This window comes from Cibotium barometz, chromosome 26 (assembly GCF_041138505.1).
Source record: "Cibotium barometz isolate CiBa-2024 chromosome 26, ASM4113850v1, whole genome shotgun sequence".
NCBI lineage: Eukaryota > Viridiplantae > Streptophyta > Polypodiopsida > Cyatheales > Cibotiaceae > Cibotium > Cibotium barometz.
The window spans coordinates 7,429,352-7,455,916 of record NC_141071.1 but is presented as its reverse complement, the minus strand read 5'-3'; the positions used below and the strand labels follow the sequence as shown (position 1 = coordinate 7,455,916).

At 45.6% G+C, this 26,565-nt stretch overlaps 1 protein-coding gene across 1 annotated transcript in view; it reads left to right on the top strand.

The window, feature by feature from the left end:
* The window catches only part of VCL1 (vacuoleless1 (VCL1)), a 53,849-nt gene that overhangs the window by 11,980 nt on the left and 15,304 nt on the right, over window positions 1-26,565 (top strand). The window contains exons 2-3 of the mRNA XM_086820196.1: window positions 23,934-24,224; window positions 26,418-26,557. Of these exons, the coding sequence (XP_086676322.1) occupies window positions 23,934-24,224; window positions 26,418-26,557 (431 nt within the window). The remainder of the gene's footprint in view (window positions 1-23,933; window positions 24,225-26,417; window positions 26,558-26,565) is intronic.

Genomic DNA, 26,565 nt, shown 5'->3' with positions numbered 1-26,565 from the left:
CCCATATCCAGAGTGTCGAGGTATCATAAAAGGCTGTCTGGCGGTTGCCCATCCGGGCATTAAAGTCCCCTAATAGGATGATGTCTCCATCCCTAGAGAACTCCCATATATCATCATCTAGCACAGAGAAAGGAGACTGCCCTCTAGGTGCTGCATATGTCGATGTACTAGGAGCAAAATAGCATATGGCAATATACAGGAATCTGCCTGTGTCGGCCCTCAGTCTCACCCACATATATCTGGCCTGATCATCTCTCCGAATGGCGTGTAGAAGCGGTTGCAGCTCCTCCCTGAAAAGAACTGCCACCCCTCCTGATCCTCTACTACTGTGTACCGATCTCGTCCCTACTCTGCAAGCTGTCTCCCATCTGTATCCTGTCACCTGTGGCATCATCTGACCAGGGGCGTGGTGAGTCTCCGAGTAGAAGACTATATCTCTATCCCTAAAGCTGTCCTCAAAGGCACCTACATCAAGTCTGAGGGATCCATTGCAGTTCCAGGTTGCCAGCTTTAATTTGGTCCCATAGGTCTCGCACCGTCATGTAGAGCGTCGCTCCACGATGACCACCCTCCCTTCTCTATAAAAAGCTATCTTTCCCTTTTCTCTTGCCGCTCTAATCTCTGGCATGACTTCCTTCATATGTGCAAGCTGTGAAAGAGTAAGATCATCACCAAGAAAATGCCTGTATTCTTTAAAGTTGGTCGTCTCTTCAAGAACTCCTTCTTCGCCTCAATAGAGGGGAAGCGAAGTATGAGAGCTCTTTCCTTTGATGTTTCCCCGTTGCCTCCGCTTTTTTTGCCCACTCTCCAGGCTTTTGCGTGTGCCGGACTGTCAATCCCCATCAACCCCATAAGCTCTTTCACCTCCTCTTCAACTTTATCCCCGTCTTTAAGGCCGGTAATCCTCACATGCAAAGCATGTGTACGACTTCGTTGTTCCTCTTCCAAAGTCATGTTAGGTGTAGGGGTTGTTATCTCCTTACCTTTACCCTTCTTGGCGACCTCTATCCACTTCTCCGCTTCATCCATCTTCTTTTGAGTCTTGGTGATGACTTCCACCCATGAGGAAGTCTTTGCTTCGTGTTGCTTCTCTTCTTCCTTAATTGTCCGTACTTGTTCCTTGATAACCTTGAGCTCTTCTATCATGGATGGCTGAATTTCACCTTCTTCAAGTCCACCATTTGCCTTGGCCTCTGCAAGCTCCCTCTGAAGAGCTGAAATTACGCCTTTGAGCGTGTTGACTTCCCCGTGAAGGTCTTTGACTTCCGCTATGAGGTCCTCCTTCTCCTCTTTCCACCGCTTACCCTCATTGAATACCATTTGGAGAAAGTTGGCTTTCTCCTTCCACCATCCCTCCATCTCTGCCTTCCATTCCTTCATCTCCTTTTCCACATTTGTTATCCTCTTGTTTGTGACCATAAAGGTCGCCTTCGTCGGGTTGCGCAAGGGGGAAGCCATGGAAGAAGCGAGAGAGAGAGAGAGAGAGTTATGCTGTTGCCTTGGGGGCCTGAGCAAGGGTGGGTGGGAAAAGGCAGGCACACAGCCTAACGGATAGATAGACTGGCCAGCATATTGCCAGCAGAACTGTGCGGCGTACAGCGAACAGGGCAGCAGGCGGGGGGGGGGTGACAGAAAGTTCGAACAGAGAGGGGGCGGCGAACAGCAGGCGGGAGGGAAGGCGGCGGAAGCGAAGCAGGCGGCGCTAACAAGGCGGTGGCGGTGAGCAGGGGGGACAGCAGGCAGGAGGGAAGGCGGCGGAAGCGAGCAAGGCGGCGGCAGCGAGAGAGAGAGGGAGAGGGAGAGGGAGAGAAACCTGCTGTATGACCAGCTCTGAGAGAGAGAGAGAGAGAGAGAGAGAGAGAGGGGGAGAGAGAGCAAGCGGGGCAGTAGGCGGGAGAGGGAGGCGACACAAGTTCGAAGAGAGAGAGGGATGCGACACAAGTTCGAAGAGAGAGAGAGAGAGAGAGAGAGAGAGAGAGAGAGAGCGAGAGAGAGGCCCACAACTCAATGTAGATTTGTGATAATCTTGATTGAGAGAGAGAGAGAGAGAAATGAAATGAAATTGGCATGACTCAATGAATACTTGATTGATGAGTACAATACCTTTTTGTAGGTATAAAACCTTATCTTATGACTCGAACACAATCACACACACACACACACACACACACACACACACACACACATATGTGTTGCCACATGGCACACTTATCTCCTGATAAGAGGTGGTTCACATGCATACACACACAATAACACATATAAGTGCTGTATCACATGGATGAGGCTCCGAATATCCCGACACCAGGTATGTGATTCTTTGCAAATTAGAGATTTTTGCATTTAGTCGTTCACGCTTTAGAATCCCCAAGACGTGCTTGAGGTGCTTTGCATGCTCCTCCAAGGAATGACTATATTCCGGATCCTTTACCTTTCTCAATGGGGACTCGCAAGAAGAAGTGTATGCGAGTCAACCCATTGGTTTTGTGGTGCCTGGCTAAGAAGGCAAAGTACGTAAGCTCGTGAAGGCTCTCCATGGTCTCAAATGAGCTTATAGTGCTTGGTATGAGAAGATACACTCTTATTTGGCCAGCTAGGGTTTGAGAAACAGTCCAACTGAGAGCACCCTCTATATTAAAGAGGATCATTGGGTTTTACTTGTGCTCTTACTTTATGTGGATGACATGCTGCTGATGGGGAACAACGAGGATGCAATTTTAGCTTTCAAATCTGAATTAAAGACCTCACTTGAGATGCTAGATTTGGGTCTCTTGCGCTACTACTTGGGCATATAGTTTGTGCAGATAGATGACGACATTATGATGCTTTAATCCAAGTACATACATAAGGTCTTGCATAAGTTTGGCTTTCAGGATTGTAAGCCTATTTCTACCCCAGTAGAACCAAGGCTTAAATTGAGCTTGTATGATGCAGGAGAGGTTTATGATATGAGTATGTACAATCAAGAAGTTGGTTGTCTCATATATCTGTGCAAGACAAGATCAAATATTCAGCTTGGTGTTTCCCAGTACAACAAATTTATGCATAGTCCAAGTACCAAGCATTGGCAAGCAGTTAAGCTTATCTTCTTATGTCTTCAGGGCACCCTAGATCTTCGCTTGGGGGGGGGGAGGGGGGGTGCAACTTGCAGTTATATGCTTATAGTGATCAAACCAAGTTGAGACTACGACAACCAGCAATCAATCAGTGGGTACTGTCTTTTTCTTGGCAACTCATGCATATCTTGGTTGAGTAAGAAACAACCCATTGTTGCTACATCTACCTGCGGACCGAGTACAAGGCAGCCTTTGATAGATTGTGTATGGCTATGGAGAGTACTTGTAGAGCTTTGTGAGTGTCAACAAACACCCACTACCATACTCACTGACAGCCAAAGTGCTATGGCCATGGCAGGGAATCTAGTTTTTCATGCATGTACAAAGCACATAGAGATACATTATCAGTATGTCAAGGAGAGGCTTCATGCAAGGGAGATGCACTTTAATCTATTGCGCTACACAGTATAACATTGTAGATTTGTTTACAAAGGGATTGCCACGAGAGAAGTCTGAATCTTTCTGCAAAGCTTTAGTTTTACTCTTCTAAAGATAGTGATCTGCATCCTTGTACAGGTTCACTTTACCACTAAGGGGGGATTTTAGGGCATATGCACGAAAGAAACCGGCAATTGATGCATCTTACTTTAGTAGACATGGGGAAGATGTACACTTGGGAGATAGACAACAGAATGGAGGACTTGGGAGCTTTGCATTTTCCCAAGATTCGCAGTCTATGGGTGCGAGCTCCGGCAAGCAGCAAACCTTGGGAGCGGCTTGAGATCCCCGCAAGAAAGAGAGGGTAGATGCAGCTGTTGCAAGGTTCTTTTATCATGATCATGTAGCATTCAATGTTGCCAGGTCTCCATATTTCATTGAAATGGTCCAGGAGATTGCACGGTATGGCCCAACATACAAGCCTCCTTCGTATGAGACACTACGCACCACCTTGTTGCAAAAGGAGAAAGCTGCAATTGAATGTGCTTTAGAGTCTGTGCATGAAAGTTGGGCAAAGAATGGTGTGTCACTTATTGCAGATGGCTGGAGTGACACTCGAAAAAGGTCCATTCATGGCATGGTTGCTTATTCTCGAGGAAGAATGCAATTCATTTTCTCACATGATGCTTTTGGGACTGGAAAAACTGCAGATTAGCTTGTGGAAGAGTGGGCCGAAGGTATTGAGAAAGTTGGACCAGAGAATGTTATTTAGTTCCTAGCTGATGGTGAGGCAACAAATAGAGCAGCTGGTCTTAAGCTTGAAGACAGGTATCCGCATATCACATTTAGTCCATGCTTTCCTCATTGTTTGAGCAACTTATTGAAGGATGTTGGTAGCTTGCCATGGGTTGATCCCCACATTCAAAAAGACAAGGAGATAATAAGCTTCATTCAAAACCATCATTTTATTTTGAATGAATTCCGCAAGAGATTGCCCAAAAAGGATCTTTTGAAGTACTCAGAGACACGCTTTGGTTATAACTTTCTCATGATGAAGAGGTTATCCAAAGTGCACTTGCCTTTGAAGCAGTTGGTTGTATGCAATGAGTGGATGGGATGGGCTCTTTCTCGGTCAAGAGCCGGCATAGAGGTTGCAAGAACCATACAAGACTTCACATTTTGGGATGAAGTCAACACTATCAATGCTATGATGAATCCGATCATGCGCTTGATGCGGATTGCAGATGGACGGGAGCCATGCATTGGCAAGGTTTATGAGGGGGCTGACCGAATGATCGAGGAAACAGGGGAAATGGGCTTGTTTGATGAGAAATATGCAGAGGTTCGAGAATTATGTGAAGCACGATGGAATGGTTATCATTCTCCTATGCATGCTGCTGCATATGTCTTGGATCTCGAGTTCCAAGGATGTGGACAAGAGGCCGATGATGAGGTGATGGATGGTTGGGAGATAGTGCTTTCTAGGCGGGTTCGTGATGCAGATAAACGAAGGTTGGTGAAAGACCAACTTGGATTTTATCGCAGCAAGTTGGGAAGGTTTGGATTGGCTGATGCACATAGAGATAGGTTTAAGATAGGGGCTGCTTTATGGTGGGAGGATTATAGGGCTCGTACACCACAGCTTCAATCATTGGCAGTAAGGATCTTGTCTCAAGCTGCAAGCTCCTCTTCGATTGAGCAACTATGGAGTGTGTTCGGCCATGTTGCATCCAAGAAGAGGAACAAATTTGGGACAAAACAAGTCAATGACTTGATTTTTGTAAGTGCTAATTTGCGCTTGCTTGGTGATATGGCTTCTCCCAAACCAGAGAAGTTTATATTGCTTGATGAGGAGTCCTCGGATGATGAGGAGACACATGGACATGCAGATCCTGGTTAGGATGGGGTTGAAGATTTGGATGCTGGGTCAGGATGGGGTTGAAGATTTGGATGCTGCAGATGTTGGTCTTGATGATATAGCTTTCTTGGATGACATAGATGACAGTCTCCTTGATGGCATCACTGGCAGTAGCCATGCATGATATCTCCTTACTATTTGCATGTCACCTTGACACTTGGACTCTGGACTTGGGTTGTTTCTTTTATCTAGGCCATGGACCACATTTTGTGCTTTTTGTCACTTATGACATGTATGATGTGGGCTAATTTATTTTGACTTGTGAGATCTGTTTAGTGTTAGTATCTAGCCATGCAAATTGTGGTGCACTAGACTTTAGTGTGTCTCTGATTTGGTTGTATAAATGAGCATTGTATGTTAAGATTTATTGTCATTTCTAGGAATTATCTAGGTCGTTCCCTGTTTCCGTTCCCCCTCGTTCCCGTTCCCCCTTTTTCCCGTTCCCGTTCCCCCGGTGGTGCTTTCGTTCCGGTCTCATTCCCGTTCCGTTGCTACTATACTGGGACTGCTTCCCACTCCTGGCCGACTGGCTGGTTAGGGCTTGTAGCCCTGCCGGTTGTATGGCCAGGCCCCTAGGGCTGGCCGACAGTCTGCCCGGCCCACAGTAGGGCTGGTGGGCAAGGCCTGGGGCCTTCTTGGCCCCCTAGGGGTGGCTCATAGCCTTCCCCATACCCATACTCAAAGTAAACCTAAGTTCTACATAGAGGTCTGGCATCCAGTATCATACCAGATACACAGAACCACTGACATCATTCCAGAGGGAGACTCACAGTGCGGATTCGCACTGCTTCATGTGCAAGATAATGCACACCTGACCTCGGACGCATGTGCAGGACAATGCACACCTGACCTCGAACGCATGGAGTAGAACCCTGGCTGACTGGTCTCGGACTGGGTTCACATGAGACCAGTTTTCCACTCCAAGTCCTGCACCTTCTTGTTCAGCTATGTTCGCGTGGCATTCAAGTGCGGGATGCACGTGACATCCCCTTCTGCTTAACTTGACGGAAGTTGCATAGCCTCCAAATAGTCCGTCAATAAAGCCAGATAGTCGTCGAAGAACTCTTTGTCAAGCCATATTGCTTCGTGGGTCCCTCGGTCCTGAAACTTTGTGAGGACTTGTCTTTGTCTTCGGCCTGAGCCATGCTTGAAGCGGTGCAAAAGGATCTATTCTGGAGCCATCACTTCAGCTTTATCAATGATAATCTGATTCCGCTTCGTCTTTCATCTCTCAAGGGATCATGCCTGCGAATGGTTTCAACCAACTGACATGGAACACGTCGTGCATAGTCCAGCTCGGAGGTAGCTTCAACTTCATTGAAACCTCGTTAATCTTTCTCTGGATGGGAAAAGGTCTGAAGCTCTTGAATCACAACCTTGGGCATCGCTTGCCCACTTGTTTCAACCTTTGCTTCATAATCCGAAGATAAACGCAATCACCTTTTGAAAACTTCATATCCCTTCGGTCTTTGTTGGCCTGTTGAGTGTAGGCCTCTTGCGCTTTAGCCAACCTGTCTTTTACTGACTCCAAAATCTCTTGGTAAGACTTCGTCAATCTGTTCGCTTCGAGGTTCTGGTCAATAGTGACTGGAATGGTCTTCCAAACATTGCTTCATATGGAGTCCTGCTAATAGCTGAAGAAAAAGAATCATTCAAAATAACTTGAACTAAAGGCAAATATGATTCCCACTTACCTTGGTGATTGTGGACATAACACTTGAGCACATAAAAATCTAAGGCCAACTGGTTGTAGATTTCTGTCTGGCCGTCCGTCTGTGGGTGAAATGCATTGGAAAAATTCAATTTAGTACCAAAGTTATCAAACAATGCTCTCAAAAAATGACTGGTAATTTTGGCATCTCGGTTTGACACTATGGCATAGTTACCGCGGAACGGCGTTCCGCCTTTTTAGAACGCCGAAACGCCGGTCTGGAAGATGCCGCGTTCCCGGAACGCGCAATCGGAGCGCGGAACGCCCAGGAAACTCGGAACATGGCGGAACGTTTCCCGGAATGTAGGGCGGAACGCGCGTTCCGAGCGTTCCGGCCTAACTGTCTCTGCGCGGCGGCGACGGCAACGTGTTTTGTTGTTGCTACGGCTGTTTTTTTGCCATTTGCTGAAGCCCGAGTGCTCTCCCCTTTGCTGAGTTGCAACTTGCTCTCCCCTACCAGTCCACCCTTCCTCTTGGCTGCCCCACACTCTCCCTACCTCCTCTTGGCCCCTCCTCATATGACGTGGCATTCCCTGACGTTCCCGATCCGCTCCCGTTCCCGTTCCTGCTCCTGTTCTAGCATCCGATGTTCCCAGAACGTTCCCGTTCCGCGGTAACTATGCACTATGGTCCTAGGGATCCTGCCAATTGGGTACCAAAGCCGAATGAACAAATGGGCAACATGTTCGGCAGTCACATTGGCCCTGCATGGAATAAGCATAACAAATTTGCTGAATCTATCAACTATAGTCAAGAACTGAGTATTACGATTACCCGGATTGGGAGGCAGGTTCGTGACAAAATCCATTGATATATCTTGGAAAGGTCCTTCAGAAATAGGTAAGGGCTGTAACAACCCTATCTTCTTCTCACGAGGAGCTTTCACCTTTTGACAAATATCACATTGTTTGGGCAGTCTGGATGTAAATCATCGCACAATGTGCGCCTTTCTTGATTGCTCGTTTAACTTGCAAGTGGCTTATGAGCGGAAAGTTCGAGATTCTTGGCTCACACTTAATGGTCGTTGGGGCGTTGGACACATTCTGGCTAATCTGGAAAGTGTGCTCGTCCCACTGGACATCAGGAAGGAACTTGTGAAACCACTGAATGTCCAAGATTATGTTTGCTTCTACAAGAGGGGCAACCATAAAATCACGCACAAACTCTATGCCCTGAATGACTAATTTAGCACATAGAGCTTCATACTTGACGCTTGTCGTCATGCCTGTGCTAAAACCCTCAACTTGCTTGTCCACCGAAGTCAGGACGAAACGGGCACGCCGAGCGGCCTGTTCCGTGAGCACATCTTCCGTGTTGCCACTGTCAAACAAGATGACGACTCTTTGGCCACCTATGTAGCCAAAGGTTTTGAGCAATTCGTTGCGCTCATACTCTTGGTCATGGGCACCCTTCTGCGCTCTCGGCGGCTAATGATTACTCCACCCGAAGCATTTGGATTTGAAGAACTAGGGACAACCACTGGGGTCTGTGTGGAAGCTAGGCACACCAATGAAGCCGTGGAGGTTGGGGCAATGGTCTTTGGAGTGGTAGTCTTCTTAGGACACTCCTGAGAAGTGTCCTTTTTTGTATGACAAAAGAAACACCTACCGTCCTTGTACTGAGCAATCTCCTCAGCACTCACCTTGCCATTGGTCTTGCTTGCCTCCGTTTTCTGGTCTGGAGTAAGCTTGGGCGCGTTGGTTAAGTTCTTGGAGCCAGAGGCTCCCATGCTCTGTCTTGGGGAAGACCCCGTCTAGTTCTGGCCCTTTCTCCCGAGGTGTTAGCCTTGGGAGTAGCCTGCTGGGAAGTCTTGGGCTTTCTGCCATTGTGCTTCATTTCAGCACTCTGCGCAAGCGATAGTGCGTCTCCGAAGGTGGCTGGCCTAAACATACGCACCCCCCACTGGATTTGCCTGTCAAGGCCATAAAGGAATTTTCCTTTCTTGTCTGTATCAGCTAAGCTCAACTGCAAACATAAGCCTTGCATCTCCGGAGGTTTGACAGAAACTTAGTACGAAGGGCTTTGTGTGAATATATGCTCGTGTGTGTGTGTGTGTGTGTGTGTGTGTTTGGAGTGCGTGTGTGAGAGCATATCTTGATACAGAGTTCTACACCCACTATTGGGCACTGATGACGTTAGTGGGGATGTCGTAGTATCTAGTCCATACTATGCATAATGGAGTTGATAGTTATATAGTCTTGTGGATTGACTACCATCACCATGAGTATATAACATGCACGTTTCTAAAAGGTGAATTTGGGCATGTTTCTGGATTCATCTAGGTATATAAGTTTGAAATTTTATTGGCAAACTGAAGGACTGGTTGCGTGTTTTGACGCGCTTTCCTAAACTCTATGAGTTGCTCAAGGTAATGGGGCGGTAGAAACCGCTGCTTAAGGTCTCAAACAAACTCATCCCAAACATAAGCTGCCATACCTAATAAGGAATGGCCTCACCTTCCAAGTACCAACTAGCTAAGATTACCTTGTCAGTATCACTTTTTCGAACTGCGGCAAAGTAAGCTTCAAATTGATGCAGCCATGAATAAAGAGTTGTGGGGTTGAGTTTACCATTATACTTACTGAAATTAATTTTCTCGGGAAAATGATTTGAGGAAGCCGCTGGTGTCAATCTTGCGTCCAAAGCCGTAGGTATCGTTCATGTTCCACGTGTCGCATGGCGTTGTCTTCATGTTGTCGAATCTCCATTGCATGTATCTGCAACTCAAGCATCGAACTCGGCTGCGGTCGTGACCCTTCGAAAGGGTCACTTTGTAGAGGATTTGGAATATGGGAAATGGAAGGAGAGGGAGGAGGAGATGGAAAACGTGGAGGTGCGCTGTTCCAGAGCCAGTATCTATGCCTTTAGCTCTTCCAATTTGGTACTCTGTTCAGCTATTGCTTGCATCATCTTTTGGAACATCTCTGGTACACTCATGCTTGATGCCCTAGATGGACTGCCTAGTGCGCTTCGGTCCCAAGGTTCTTGTTCTCTCTCGTCGTCGTAGCTCGCTATAGTAGGAAAATGCACTACCTTTCCGGAGCGCAATCTGACCATCCACTATGTGTGGGAGACTTCCGGAGGTTGAAACCAACCGTCCTTGGAGGGACAAGAGTCACTCCGAAAGGGGTGGTCCACCGGAGTCTGAAAACCAACCACACAAGCGAGAAAAAAAATTTCTGGTTTCTTGCTGAATCTTTACACTTGAAGTAGGCTTTGATACCACTGTGACATGCGGAAGCTTCGGGGGAGATCGGTAACTTCAATGCTAAGAAATCAGCAAACGTTTCACGACGAGAATAATGCACAAAACTGAAAATAGATGTGCAGAAAATAGAGAGAGAGAGGGGGAGAAGAGGATACAATATTGGGTACCGAATACCCTCTGTAGGGCCCCCACCACGAATGGTGTATTTGCTTTTATTCGAATGATGCAAAATCTGAAAATAAAAGACTGGCTGAACCTGTTTTGGCTAAGATAGATCTCTACCCTTGACCTTCAAACCTTCACCCTTGCGTTAGCTTCTCCCTTGGTTGTCCTGGCCCTTGAGTAGCTGCAGTACCTTGTGAATTATGAGATAGAATGTCATGTGCACAGTGTGTATCTACCGTGTGCTATACGCACGCAAGACTAGTTTCGAGGCTTGGGGAAGCTTGGAACTAGGCAGGCTGATTGACGAGCTGAGTTAGGGAAATACTAACGGGCGGGCACCCAAGTATGGACGGGCGGGCACCCAAGTGTGGACGCCCGATGACCGGCCAAGAGCCTATAAAAGGGTGGCCAAGGTTAGTTATTGTATTATAGAGAGTCTCGCGAGTTTGTGAGAGCTCTATGGTCTTGGAGCCTGGATCTAGTGGGGTGCAGACGTGCACCTGCTTTGTGCAGCCGAGGCCGGCAGTAGTCTTGAGGCCCGCGAGGACAGCTTCGTGGCGGTATGGGACGTCGTGAGGAGGAGATTGGTCGGTACGTCAACCTAGTTAGCTCAGCTCGTGGCTCTGGAAACCAAGACTGTGGGCTCGCCCACGGCTGTCATGGTTGGGAGGTGAGTCAGGCCTGCACCCCCTTGCTTGTTTGTTTGTTTGTTTGTTTGCAGGATTCGAGTTTCGAACCAAGATCGATCACGAGGGGATTCGTGGGGATTTGATAGTGGTATCAGAGCATACCTCGTGAACGAGCAAGTCGGTAGGTAGAGAAGAAGAGGTCGAAGAACGGTATGTGTTAAAAAGCTTGCTGTTTTTTCTGTGCATACTGCAGATTTCAGATTTAGTATGTGTTTTCCTTCATCAAATAAACCCATGTTGATGGGGGGGATGGTGGTTAAGTAGGGTCTTTTTGCTTTGCAAGGAAGAGGTGAATTGTTGTGCAGTCACATAAACTGCAAGGAGAGAAACAGAAAAAAGAAAAAAGCAAGTTTGCTTTTCGTTGAATGTTTGAGAGAGAGAGCGGTTGTGAGACGGAGGCACTGGCGGGGCTGGCGGAGGCACTGGCGGCTGGCGGATTTGTGCGTTGGCAAGTTGCAGACGGTGGCTACCGGCGGCGGCTGGCGCCTAAGGCTAGCCAAGCAGGCGGCCAAGCAGCCAGGCCAGGCCGGCACCCAGGCCACGTGGCCTTGTGGCCAGGCTTGCGCCTCCAGCCCAGGCGGCGCCTAGGCCAGGCCGGCAGGCGCCCAGGGCTACACTGCCGTGCTGCGCAGGCCTACGCAGGCTGGCGCAGGCAGCACTGGCCGCCGACAGCAGCACGTATGACACACGCAAGCGCCGGCAGTGCAGCACTCGACGTCAGCATCCACCGGAGGAAAAGCATGCGCCGGCAGCTCACCGACTGGCGAATCCAGGGGGGGGAAAAAGACCCCCCCTCTCCAAGGTTTCCAAGGTGTTTATTTTTTTAAGAAAAAAAAATAATAAAAAAAAAATATATATATATATATATATATATATATTCAAGAAAAAAAAACACAAAAGCAAAGCAAAAGCTAAGCCTAGCTTTTGGAGATTTTTGGCTTTTGGGAAACCTTTATAAACCCCTCAAGTGGGCTTCTTGCCACACATCTCTCAAGCTCTCAAGTTCGCTCGCACTTTTGTTGTGCAAAGATCGAATTTTCTCTCCATGTATCCTCTTCACGATGTCGACCCAAGAATCAGAGTTGGAGCCCCTTGTGGAACGCGAACGCTTGCCGGCTACGGAAGGTACCAATGCCGATCTTTTTGACGATTTTGTGTCAAAATCAGATTTCCAAGAGTTCAAAGTAGCTCTCGAAGCTTCTTCGACGGAACGTCAGGCATAAATCGCAGCCCAGATGCAAGCTTTGCAGAACTCCATCGCTCTATTGACCACTACCCTGTCGACTTTCTCGGGTATGGATACCTTGGCTTCAGCTTTAGGCCCCAACATTACTCTGGAACCGTTCGGGGGCGAGCAAAAGCAGCGAACCAAGGAGATCGTGGACACGTGGCTACATAAGTGGCAAGTTCACTTTCAGTTTCATCCATATGATGATGGAAAGAAGATCCAGTTAGCAGCAGGTTTCCTGTCCGGCAAAGCTTTGCTTTGGTGGAAGGAACTCAACCCTAAGCCAACAACGTGGGCACAATTTGAAGATATCTTCAAGAAAGAATTCCTCAAGAAAGAGGATGACTACGATGTTGTTGCCCGGTTTTCAGCTTTGACCATGACCTCGCAGCACCTCACTTATGAGGTCTACCTCCAGAAGTTTCGTGACTTGCAGATGAAAGCTACAAAGATGGATCCCACTACTCTTTTGGGGTTTTTCGTAGCTGGTTTACCAGACTCGTATCGATTACAGGTTAAAAATAACAAATGTAAAACTTTGGACGAGGCCATTCATTCAGCTCGTATCTATGATGATACGATGGTCTCTTCCAAATCGAAACCCGTTACCGAGCAGGGGAACAAGCATAAAAGAAAGTTCTCCGCACCTATGGCTAAGACGACTGAAGGCAAGTCTTCGGACCAACCTTCGAAGAATACAAGTTCGACACCAGCCAAGAAGAAACGACTCCTTAGGGCTTTGAAGCTCAAGAAGGAAGAACGTTGTTTTATCTGCGAAGAAAAAGGACACATGCGTAACGAGTGCCCGAAGCAAAAGGGTACCAAGTCAAATGCAGGACCCAAACCAAAGGCAGCTAACCAGTTGTCTCTGACAGGTACATCAATTACTGTACTTTCTCGCCTGAGTACTTGTTCTGATTGTCTGTTCAATTCTAAGGTATTTGACTTGCATGATCTTCTCCGAGTTTATGGAGAAGTGAATGGCCATAAGATTCACATTCTTTTAGACCCTGGCAGTTCGCATAACTTTGTTAACAAACTTGTGCAGAAATTGAGTCTTGATACGACACTCAGCGACCATACCTATGAGGTACGTCTACCTGTGGGCAGACAAGTTTGGGATCGCAAGGTGGAGATGCTTCCAATCCAGATTCAGGACTACAAAGATATTCTGGAATGCTATGTCATGCATCTGGAAAAAGTAGACTTGTTATTAGGGATTGAGTGGTTTAAGACTCTTGACATCCAGATAGATTGGTCTAGTCATATTTTTTCTTTTCAGCATAGGGACACCAAGTATAGTATTTTAGGTGATTGTATTCATCCCTCTCAGGGACCTCTTGTAAATACAATTGATTTTGGAAATATAATGGATTCTTCTTTGTATACCGCTTTCCATTGTGTATTGATTCCACTTTCTTCTTTTCTCATCCCTTCCATGGATGTGAATGAATTAAGTGTGTTTGAAAGCAAAGAATTACAGAAGATTCTTGATTCATTTCGAGATGTATTTCCTAAACAACTACCATCGGGTTTACCACCTGAACGGGCAGTAGATCATCGTATTGACTTGATCCCTGGTGCTCATCCTGTGAGTATTCCACCTTATAGGATGAGCCAAGCCGAGGAAGATGAGTTGGCTAAACAACTCGAAGATTATTTGAGGATGGGCCAGATCCGTCCAAGTAAATCACCTTGGGGTGCACCTGTGTTGCTTAGGAGAAAGAAGGACAATACCTGGAGAATGTGTATAGATTACAAGAGATTGAACAAGCTGACAATTAAGAACCGTTATCCTCTCCCTAGATCAGATGACCTGATTGACCGGTTATGTCGTGCACAGTGGGTATCTACCGTGTGCTATACGCATGCAAGACTAGTTTCGAGGCTTGGGAAAGCTTGGAACTAGGCAGGCTGATTGACGAGCTGAGTTAGGGAAATACTAACGGGCGGGCACCTAAGTATGGACGGGCGGGCGGCTAAGTGTGGACGCCCGATGACCGGCCAAGAGCCTATAAAAGGGTGGCCAAGGTTAGTTATTGGATATAGAGAGTCTTGCGAGTTTGTGAGAGCTCTATGGTCTTGGAGCCTGGATCTAGTGCAGACGTGCACCTGCTTTATGCAGTCGAGGCCCGCGAGGGCAGCTTCGTGGCGGTATGGGACGTCGCGAGGAGGAGATTGGTGTGTACGTCATCCTAGTTAGCTCAGCTCGTGGCTCGGTGGGGACAGCCAAGACTGTGGGCTCGCCCACGGCTGTCATGGTTGGGAGGTGAGTCAGGCCTGCACCCCCTTGCTTGTTTGTTTGTTTGTTTGTTTGCAGGATTCGAGTTTCGAACCAAGATCGATCACGAGGGGATCCGTGGGGATTTGACAGTGGTATCAGAGCATACCTCGTGAACGAGCAAGTCGGTAGGTAGAGAAGAAGAGGTCGAAGTACGGTATGTGTTAAAAAACTTGCTGTTTTTTTTTTCTGTACATACTACAGTTTTCAGATTTGGTATGTGTTTTTTCTTCATCAAAGAACCCCATGTTGAGGGGAGATGGTAGGTTTAGAAGGGTTGATTGCTTTTGCAAAGAAGAAGCATGTTTGTGTGTGCAGTCACATAAACTGCAGGGAGAGAAACAGAAAAACGAAAAAGCAAGTTTGCTTTTCGTTGATTGAACGAGAGAGAGAGAGCAAGAGAAGTGCTGGATCAATTAATCGCTGACGAGTGGGTTGGCAGGCGGGAGTCTTGTTGACGTGTTGCAGGCGGCTAGACTTGCAGCCGGCCAAGCATGTGAAGGCACCTAGGCCAAGCGGGCAGCGCCCAAGCCTACGCCAGGCGGCCAGGCAGCCAAGCCACATAGGCGCCTAGGCTACGCCAGGCAGGCTGGTGCCCAGGCTAGGCGGGCTGGTACCCATGCCAGGCGGGCAGCGCCCAGGCCTACGCAGGCGCCCAGCCAGGCCCTGTAGGAGGCCCAGTGCAGGAATCTCATCCGGCTAGTGTAGGCGCACACGCAGGTTGGTGTGAAGGTCCTGGCGCCGGCAGCAATGACGACAGCAGCGACGGCCAGCACTCCACGTCAGCAGCAAGCGCCGGCTAATCCAGGAGGTTGAGAAAAAAAAACACGTAAGGAAAGCATTCGTTTTTAGTGCTTTCGTTTTTTGTTTTTTTTAGGGGAGTTTAAATTTTTTTTAAAAGGTTTAAAAGTCCTCCCCACTCCAAGGTTTCCAAAGGTGTTTTTTTAATAAGAAAAGCGAATATATATATATATATATATACATATATATATATATATATATTTATTTATTCCCAAAAAAAAAACACAAAAGCTAAGCCCCCTGAAGTGGGCTTTTGGGAAACCTTTATAAACCCCCTGAAGTGGGCTTCTTGCCACACATCTCTCAAGTTCTCAAGTTTTCAAGCTCTCAAGCTCTCGAGTTCGCTCGCACTTTCATTGTGCAAAGATTGAATTTTCTCTCCACGTACCCTCTTCACGATGTCGACCCAAGAATCAGAGTTGGAGCCCCTCGTGGAACGCGAAGGCTTGCCGGCTACGGAAGGTACCGATGCCGATCTTTTTGACGAGTTTGTGTCAAAATCAGATTTCCAAGAGTTCAAAGTAGCTCTCGAAGCTTCTTCGACGGAACGTCAGGCACAAATCGCAGCCCAGATGCAGGCTTTGCAGAACTCCATCGCTCTATTGACCACTACCCTCTCTACTTTCTCGGGAATGGATACCTTGGCTTTTGCTTTAGGCCCCAATATTACTCCGGAACCATTCGGGGGCGAGCAAAAGCAGCAAACCAAGGAGATCGTGGACACTTGGCTACATAAGTGGCAAGTTCACTTTCAGTTTCATCCATATGATGATGGAAAGAAGATTCAATTAGCAGCAGGTTTCCTGTCCGGCAAAGCTTTGCTTTGGTGGAAGGAACTGAACCCAAAGCCAACGACTTGGGCACAATTTGAAGATATCTTCAAGAAAGAATTCCTCAAGAAAGAGGATGACTACGATGCTGTTGCCCGGTTTTCAGCTTTGACCATGACCTCGCAGCACCTCACTTATGAGGTCTACCTCCAGAAGTTTCTGACTTGCAGATGAAAGCTACAAAGATGGATCCCACTACTCTTTTGGGGTTTTCCGTAGCTGGTTTACCAGACTCGTACCGATTACAGGTTAAAAATAACAAATGTAAAACATTGGACGAGGCCATTCATTCAGCTCGTATCTATGATGATACGATGGTCTCTTCCAAGTCGAAACCGAACAAGCATAAAAGAAAGTTCTTCGCACCTATGGCTAACACGACTGAAGGCAAGTCTTCGGACCAACCTTCGAAGAACTCCAGTTCGACACCAGCGAAGAAGAAACGCCTCCTTCGGGCTTTAAAGCTCAAGAAAAAAGGACGTTGTTTTATCTGCGAAGAAAAAGGACACATGCGTAATGAGTGCCCAAAGCAAAAGGGTACCAAGACAAACGCAGGACCCAAGCCAAAGGCAGCTAACCAGTTGTCTTTGACAGGTAAGTCAATTACTGTACTTTCTCGCCCTAGTACTTGTTCTGATTGTCTGTTCAATTCTAAGGTATTTGGCATACATGATCTTCTCCGAGTTTATGGAGAAGTGAATGGCCATAAAATTCACATTCTGTTAGACCCTGGGAGTTCGCATAACTTTGTTAACTACAAACTTGTGCAAAAATTGAGTCTTGACACGACACTCAGCGACCATACCTATGAGGTACGTCTACCTGCGGGCAGACAAGTTTGGGATCGCAAGGTGGAGATGATTCCAATCCAGATTCAGGACTACAAAGATACTCTGGAATGCTATGTCATGCATCTGGAAAATGTAGACTTGTTATTAGGGATTGAGTGGTTTAAGACTCTTGACGTCCAGATAGATTGGTCTAGTTATATTTTTTCTTTTCAGCATAGGGACACCAAGTATAGTATTTTAGGTGATTGTATCCATCCCTCTCAGGGACCTCTTGTAAATACAATTGATTTTGGAAATATAATGGATTCTTCTTTGTATACCGCTTTCCATTGTGTATTGATTCCACTTTCTTCTTTTCTCATCCCTTCCATGGATGTGAATGAATTAAGTGTGTTTGAAAGCAAAGAATTACAGAAGATACTTGATTCGTTTCAAGATGTATTTCCTAAGGAACTGCCATCGGGTTTACCACCTGAACGGGCAGTAGATCATCGTATTGACTTGATCCCTGGTGCTCATCCTGTGAGTATTCCACCTTATAGGATGAGCCAAGCTGAGGAAGATGAGTTGGCTAAACAACTCGAAGATTATTTGAGGATGGGCCAGATCCGTCCAAGTAAATCACCTTGGGGTGCACCTGTGTTGCTTAGGAGAAAGAAGGACAATACTTGGAGAATGTGTATAGATTACAAAAGATTGAACAAGCTGACTATTAAGAACCGTTATCCTCTCCCTAGATCAGATGACCTAATTGACCAGTTAGCAGGAGCGAAATATTTCACGAAGATAGATTTACGTACTGGCTATCACCAGATACGTATTCATGAAAGGCATGTCGAAAGAACCGCCTTTCGGACTAGGTATGGCCATTACGAGTTTCTCGTATTACCTTTTGGGTTAACCAATGCTCCAGCCACTTTCCAGCAAATGATGAACGATCTTTTTCGTGAACATTTGGGAAAATTTGTGGTGGTGTTCCTGGATGATATTTTGATATATAGCCGTACTCTTGAGGATCATGTCAGACACCTTATGATTGTCTTATCTATTTTGAGACAGAATCGACTATATGCTAAATTGAGTAAATGTGAGTTCTTTATGACCGACATCATTTACTTGGGACACAAGATCACTAGAGATGGATTGAGCATTGACTATGACCGAGTTCATAAGGTTTTGGACTGGCCTATACCACGAACAGTGAAACAACTTCGTTCTTTTCTCGGTTTTGTAGTTTTTCTTCGGAAATCTGTATGGGAGTACTCTCAGCTCACACTACCGATGACCGACTTATTGAAAGGTCGTGGACGTAAGTCCAATCAGCCTATCACTTGGAATAACGATTTGGATATGGCCTCCAGACTTTTGAAAGATAAAGTCAAGGAAGCACCTATCTTAGCATTGCCTGATCCTAGTCGGCCTTATGTTCTTGAAACTGATGCCAGTGACTATGCTATCGGGTTTGCTTTATTTCAAGATGGTAGACCGGTTGCTTTTGAAAGTAAAAAGCTAGACGACACTCAATCTTGTTGGCCAACCCTTGAGAAGGAGCTTTATGCTGTGATTCATGCTCTCAAGGTTTGGAGACATTATTTATATGGCTCCAAGTTTGTGGTATTGACTGATCATCAGTCAATCAAGTATGTGTGTGATGCGGATGATTTGAGAGGCAGGAAAGCTCGTTGGGCAGAGTTAATGCAAGATTTTGATTTTGAGATCCGTTATCGGAAAGGGTCCATGAATGGTATCGCAGATGCGCTTAGTCGGATTAGAGAGGTGAATTCTTTGTCGTTCACCGAGATTTCTACTGACTTATTTCAGTCATTGAGAGGGCTTTGTAGGACTGATAGTTATTTTGGTCCATTTTGGCAGAAGACTAGGACGGGAGCTCATTGATTGACCAAGACTCGGTGACTGCGCAGTCTACCATTCAGGCTGCAGGAGATCAGTGGATGATTCGGAATGGTTTACTATTCCGTAATGACAAAATTTGTGTACCACAGATCTCGGACATTAGGTCCAAGATTCTGAGGGAGTGTCACGACGCCCCTTCTGCTGGACACCCTGGGGTACACAGGACACTATCTTTAGTGAAACACACTTTTTATTGGCCGAAGATGAAAGGATATGTAGAAGATTATGTTCTCAAGTGTCAGATTTGTCAGGCAAATAAAGCTGAACGCTTTAGACAGGCTGGGTTGTTGCATCCTTTGCAAATCCCAGGTAATAAATGGGAAAGTATTTCCATGGATTTTATTACCGGATTGCCAAGAACACATCAAGGCCATGATTCTATTTGGGTTGTGGTAGATCGCTTGACAAAAATGGCTAGATTTTTACCGACCCGGAAGACTATTACAGCTACGCAATTAGCTCGGCAGTTTATCGAGCAATTGTTTAGACTGTACGGGTTACCGCAGGACATAGTTAGTGATAGGGACTCTAAGTTTACGAGTGAATTTTGGAAACTTGTTTTTGAGAAGTTGGAAACAACTTTGAATTTGAGTTCCTCAGATCATCCTCAATCTGATGGCCAGACTGAAAGAGTGAATCAGATTTTGGAGGATATGCTTCGAGCATATGTATCCAAAAGACAGAGTTCATGGGAGGATTATCTTCCTATGTTAGAATTTGCATATAACAGTACTAAGCATACGAGTACAGGGTTTAGTCCTTTCATGCTTATGTATGGTTTTCAACCTAGATCACCTGTTACAGAAGGATTCTCCGGACTTCAGCATGATGCAGCACGTAATTTTTTGCAAGATATGCAGGAAATGTTACAAGTTGCGAAGGAATCTATTAGAAGTGCTCAAGACCGAGACAGGTTTTATTCTAATAGACATCGTTCACCTAGAGAGTTCTCTGAAGGAACGATGGTGTATTTGCGAGTTCCGAAAGATTTCGAGACTTTACGGACAGGTAGATCTCCGAAATTATCCCCTAGATACTGTGGACCATTTCGTGTTACACGAAGGATTGGTTCAGTTGCATATGAATTGGATTTGCCGGATCCGTGGGGATTTGACAGGTTAGCAAGAGCGAAATATTTCACGAAGATAGATTTGCGTACTGGCTATCACCAGATACGTATTCATGAAAGGCATGTCGAAAGAACCGCCTTTCGGACTAGGTATGGCCATTACGAGTTTCTCGTATTACCTTTTGGGTTAACCAATGCTCCAGCCACTTTCCAGCAAATGATGAACGATCTTTTTCGTGAACATTTGGGAAAATTTGTGGTGGTGTTCCTGGATGATATTTTGATTTATAGTCGTACTCTTGAGGATCATGTCAGACACCTTACGATTGTCTTATCTATTTTAAGACAGAATCGACTATATGCTAAGTTGAGTAAATGTGAGTTCTTTATGACCGACATCATTTACTTGGGACACAAGATCACTAGAGATGGATTGAGCATTGACTATGACCGAGTTCAGAAGGTTTTGGACTGGCCTATACCGTGAAACAACTTCGTTCTTTTCTCGGTTTTGTTGTTTTTCTTCGAAAATCTGTACGGGAGTACTCTCAGCTCACACTACCGATGATCGACTTATTGAAAGGTCGTAGACGTAAGTCAAATCAGCCTATCACTTGGAATAACGATTTGGATATGGCCTTCAGACTTTTGAAAGATAAAGTCAAGGAAGCACCTATCTTAGCATTGCCTGATCCTAGTCGGCCTTATGTTCTTGAAACTGATGCCAGTGACTATGCTATCGGGGCTGCTTTATTTCAAGATGGTAGACCGGTTGCTTTTGAAAGTAAAAAGCTAGACGACACTCAATCTCGTTGGCCAACCCTTGAGAAGGAGCTTTATGTTGTGATTCATGCTCTCAAGGTTTGGAGACATTATTTATATGGCTCCAAGTTTGTGGTATTGACTGATCATCAGTCAATCAAGTATGTGTGTGATGCGGATGATTTGAGAGGCAGGAAAGCTCGTTGGGCAAAGTTAATGCAAGATTTTGATTTTGAGATCCGTTATCGGAAAGGGTCCATGAATAATATTGCAGATAATAATATTACAGATGCGCTTAGTCGGATTAGAGAGGTGAATACTTTGTCGTTCACCGAGATTTCTACTGACTTATTTCAGTCATTGAGAGGGCTTTGCAGGATTGATAGTTATTTTGGTCCATTTTGGCAGAAGATCCAGGACGGGAGCTCATTGATTGACCAAGACTCAATGACTGAGCAGTCTACCATTCAGGCTGCAGGAGGCCAGTGGATGATTCGGAATGGTTTACTATTCCGTAATGACAAAATTTGTGTACCACAGATCCCGGACATTAGGTCCAAGATTCTTAAGGAGTGTCACGACGCCCCTTCTGCTGGACACCCTGGGGTACATAGGACGCTATCATTAGTGAAACACACTTTTTATTGGCCGAAGATGAAAGGGTATGTAGAAGATTATGTTCTCAAGTGTCAAATTTGTCAGGCAAATAAAGCTGAACGCTTTAGACAAGCTGGGTTGTTGCATCCTTTGCAAATCCCAGGTAATAAATGGGAAAGTATTTCTATGGATTTTATTACCGGATTACCAAGAACACATCAAGGCCACGATTCTATTTGGGTTGTGGTAGATCGCTTGACAAAAATGGCTAGATTTTTACCGACCCGGAAGACTATTACAGCTACGCAATTAGCTCGGCAGTTTATCGAGCAATTGTTTAGACTGTACGGGTTACCGCAAGAGATAGTCAGTGATAGGGAGTTTACGAGTGATTTTTGGAAACTTGTTTTTGAGAAGTTGGAAACAACTTTGAATTTGAGTTCCTCTGATCATTCTCAATCTGATGGCCAGACTGAAAGAGTGAATCAGATTTTGGAGGATATGCTTCAAGTATATGTATCCAAAAGACAGAGTTCATGGGAGGATTATCTTCCTATGTTAGAATTTGCATATAACAATACTAAGCATACGAGTACAGGTTTTAGTCCTTTCATGCTTATGTATGGTTTTCAACCTAGATCACCTGTTACAGTAGGATTCTCAAGACTTCAGCATGATGCAACACGTAATTTTTTGCAAGATATGCAGGAAATGTTACAAGTTGCGAAGGAATCTATTAGAAGTGCTCAAGACCGAGACAGGTTTTATTCTAATAGACATCGTTCACCGAGAGAGTTCTCTGAAGGAACGATGGTGTATTTGCGAGTTCTGAAAGATTCCGAGACTTTACGGACAGGTAGATCTCCGAAATTATCTCCTAGATACTGTGGACCATTTCGTGTTACACGACGGATTGGTTCAGTTGCATATGAATTGGATTTGCCTTCTCATGTGAAAGTTCATCCTGTATTTCATGTCAGTAGACTTAAGGAAGTACTGGGTGGAGCAAATTAGTTAGTTACTCCTCAAGAAATTATAAATGTCGAGGACATGACATTTGTTCCGCACGAACCTGAAAAGATTCTTGGATTTCGTGAACGAAGACTGCGTAATACGCTTATCACGGAATACAAGATCAAGTGGAAGGATCGTGTTGAGGAGGACGCTACATGGGAGACATTGACTACTCTTCAGAGAGATTACCCTGGCTTTTTAGTGAGCTCAGGAGTGAGCTCTTAGAGGAAGGGGAGTATGTCATGTGTAGAAAGCCATTTTCCTTTGCATTGTCATTTTTTTTTTGTTTCTCTGTTGCAAATCACTTTGTGACAAGTGGGTTGTGGGAACCCTTTGCACTATCATGGCATCTATCCGTGAATTTGTTAACCCAATCAGGCAACTTCATGGGAGAGCTACCACTTCCTAAAATTAGTTACCAAATAAGGGCTAGCCAACCATTAGCACTTGTGATTACAGATTTAGTTGGGTCCATGAATACACCAGTTCAGCTGGACGTTTTACTGCTTTCTGGACCCCTTACTGCTTTCTCTATGGGCTATACATAAGAGGGCAAGGTGGAAAGGTACGGTAAGGTAAGGTAAGGTATGGTAAGGTAAGCATTCAGGTACGGGTTGAGATTTTGAGGCATGTTAAATACGTAAGGTTTGTAAAAACATAAAAAATATACTATATACTCTACATATGTATACGAAAAAATGAATGAAAAAACAATTCATTTCTGAACATTCAACAACAACACAATTACCAAAATGAGAGTTCCATCTGTCAACATGTTTCCTTCGCTATCATACTCTCAGCTCTAGCTCTGCAATGGTGGTGACCGCAAGGGCTGACACCGCATCATCATCATCATCTCTCGTTGCAATGTCTGTATCAATGAGAGGAATGGCTATGTTCGCACTTTGCATAAGTCAACTAAAATCAGCGACAACAGTCGGCCTAGGGTTTTTTTTGGACCAAAATGTTTTTAAAACTGCCACGTACTTGCCAATGAGGTGATAGCTCAAGTGGTGAAGGTGTTTGCCTAGGACCGAGAAGAGGTCTTGGGTTCAAAACCCCCTTGGTGCTTCCTTGGCGGCATTGCCTATGGGTGGATAAATAAGTAACTATAGGTGGGCGCCTACAGGCAGTGAAACATCGGTAACTATGGGGGAATCTTGGACCAAAGGTCAATCGCGCGCACGCGTGCCGGGGGGGACAGCCATGTACAGATCCGTACATAACGGTACTGAACACAAAAACGTACCTTATAATAAGGTACGTACGTACTGATGCAACCTTGTAAGAGGGTGCTGATATATGTTCAACTTTTACTCATGTTGTATTTCTTTTAATTGTGCTAATTTCTTTGCAAAGCATACGTTTTTTTGGGGGGGTACAGTTTGACTTCTTATGTTCTGTTTTGTTCTTTCTGAGCATCATGCGATCAACAAATTAAATGTTTGTTTTTGGTTATGGCAGTCTGCATTGCCTCCTGAGCAGGTTATATGGTGTGGACTTGATAGTGTCCTACTCTATTGGGAAGAAACATTGTTAATGGTGGGCCCTCATGGCGGTTCAATAAGGTATGAATATGAGGAGCCACTTGTTCTTGTTCCTGAATGTGATGGGGTCCGCATTGTATCAAATTTGTGTACGGAATTCTTACAACGTGTCCCAGACTCAACAGTTTCAGTATTCAAGATTGGAAGCACATCACCTGCAGCAATGTTATATGATGCTCTTGATCATTTCGATAGACGCAGTGCCAAAGTAAGAGTTTATCATTTTTATGTTCCTTAACAGCCAGTATTTAGTGCTAAGTTATAAATAACATGCCAAGCTGGCAGCAAGCTATCGGTTTATTATGCCATTTGTTAGCTGGTTTTTTTGTTTGCATTTCCATTTTTATGATGTACAATGCTGCAGCTGTTGATACTTCTTGGAGAGCAAGGTAAGATGAAAGTAAGCGCTTACAATGTCATACAAGCTATGGTGGCTCAGCTTTTGAGGACATCAGGTGCATCAAATTGCATGCTCTAAGCCAGGATAGCCAAGTGAAGTCAAGTTCGGTTCATTTAATGAGAGAAAGAGACCTTGGTTTATGTCCAAAAAAGGCAGCTACATTTAATATTCCTAATCATTGATTATTTGTCCAGGAAGTTTAAATAGACCCTCCATGATAGTGGAACAAACTCAATGAGTCTTTAGTTGGATGTCAAACGATCAAGCACTACCCATACAGAGTTGTGCCTCTTCTCATTTGCTAGATGAGATTTTAAATGTCCTTAAGCCTTCAGCCTGTCTCTTACTGCTGCTCTCGCTGGGGGGTTGACTCTGGTCCATGGATTTTGGGGGGAAGGGCAGGGGGAGATGGAAGGGGGCTAAGGGGATGAAGTGTGACTTGGGTCTCTGTTGTCCCCGAATGGTTGGGGGCATGGCATGAGAGGGGGTGAGTCGATTGTCCTGCACCTAAGTGGCGGCGAGGACAAGATTGTGCAATCTGTCTATCTCTAGACAGATTGCAGCCGGACAGGCTGGAGAACTAAATCGGCTATAGGAACAGAGAGCCATCCAGACGAGGGATCGTGGGATGTTCTTTGGGGAAGCAATGAGCACTCGAAGGGTAGGGAGGTCCGCTGCCCAAGCAATGGTTGCCGCAGCCATCTAGGGGGGACCATAGTCACTGTGAAACGCGTTTCAGGCAGCTTGAAACGTGAAACCTCTGAAACGTGTGAAACGTTTCTATGTTTCAGTGAAACGTCCACTGAAACCTTCAAAGTGAAACGTTTAAATTTTTGAAACTTTGAGATTTGAAGGTTAAATATTAATAATAGAGATGTCTTTAATACTTATGTTATCCACTCATGGTAATGTATTATGTGAGTAATTTTGAGATTTTTATACTAACAAATAGTAGACCTAGCATCTATCTCTCTTGACTTTATATATCTATAGGCGTTTCGGTCTGGTGTTTCAGTTGGCGCCTGTCAAAGAGTGAAACGTTTCGGGTTGAAACTCTGCGTTTCAGGGTGAAACGTTTCGGACTTGAAACGTTTCGTGGTAATGCTTTGGGGGGGGGGGGAGGGGCTCTAAAACTTGGTTGAGTGGGTGCCCAATGGCAGGGAGGAGCTTGAAGTACCTTTTACGCAGGCCCAAGAAGCATAAGGTGACTGGGAAGCAGACTGTGGCTGAGCAGCAAGTCACCCTAGCCATTGGGTCTTAGTCCGGTGAGAAACCATGCCTCCACCTAGTACTGCAATGGGGCTCTACAGCGACTTTCTCCGGGAGGAAGGTCAAGTCGAACTCAATCCAGATGTAATTGTTGCTGAGGAACTGGATATTTTAAATGCAGCCTTGCTCACCAACGAGAGCAGCTTGCAGGAGGTCCTGAATCTAGCCTCATGCAGGTTTTCTACCAATGAACTCGGACACCATTGTCTCGTAGCCTCCTAGGAGGCAACTGAAGTGGATAAGAGCTGGAGGTATGCATCTGCAAATTTGCAGTCGAGGGAAGGCAGGAGGGGTGGAGAGGGCAGAGGCACAGGGCATACAGGAGAGTGGTGGATAAGGTGGGAGACAGAAGCAAAGACGGAGAGGGTGGAGGTCCACGCGAAGGTAGAAGAATGGAAGGGGGGGTAGCATGAGGAGGAAAAGTGCAATGGAGGGGGTAGGTGGAGAGAAGGGAGGGGGGTGCAGGTGGGGTGAAGAAGGGGGGAGCACAGTCACAAAAAAGGGAGGGGGGGTGGCTGGCTGCACAAAAGTCGTGAGGTTCTCCAGCTTTATTTACCTGTAGCCAATTTTTTGAGATGATGTTTTGAAAGATGTTTAAATCTGTAGATTTTATTATGTTTGAAAGATGTTGATGTTTGTTTCATTCATATATGTGGAATGCTTTTCATTTCAAACACAAAATCTAAGTGGGTGCTTTTTTCTTGAACTGGTGTTGACTGTTCATGTTTGCAGGCTGATGAAAATCTGAGGTTAATCCGCCCAGCACTAGTAGAGGCTGTCGATTCTTGTATTGATGCAGCTGGTCATGAGTATGATGTTACCCAACAGCGAACTTTATTGCGTGCCGCAGCTTATGGACTGGCTTTCTGCAGGTTTCCTA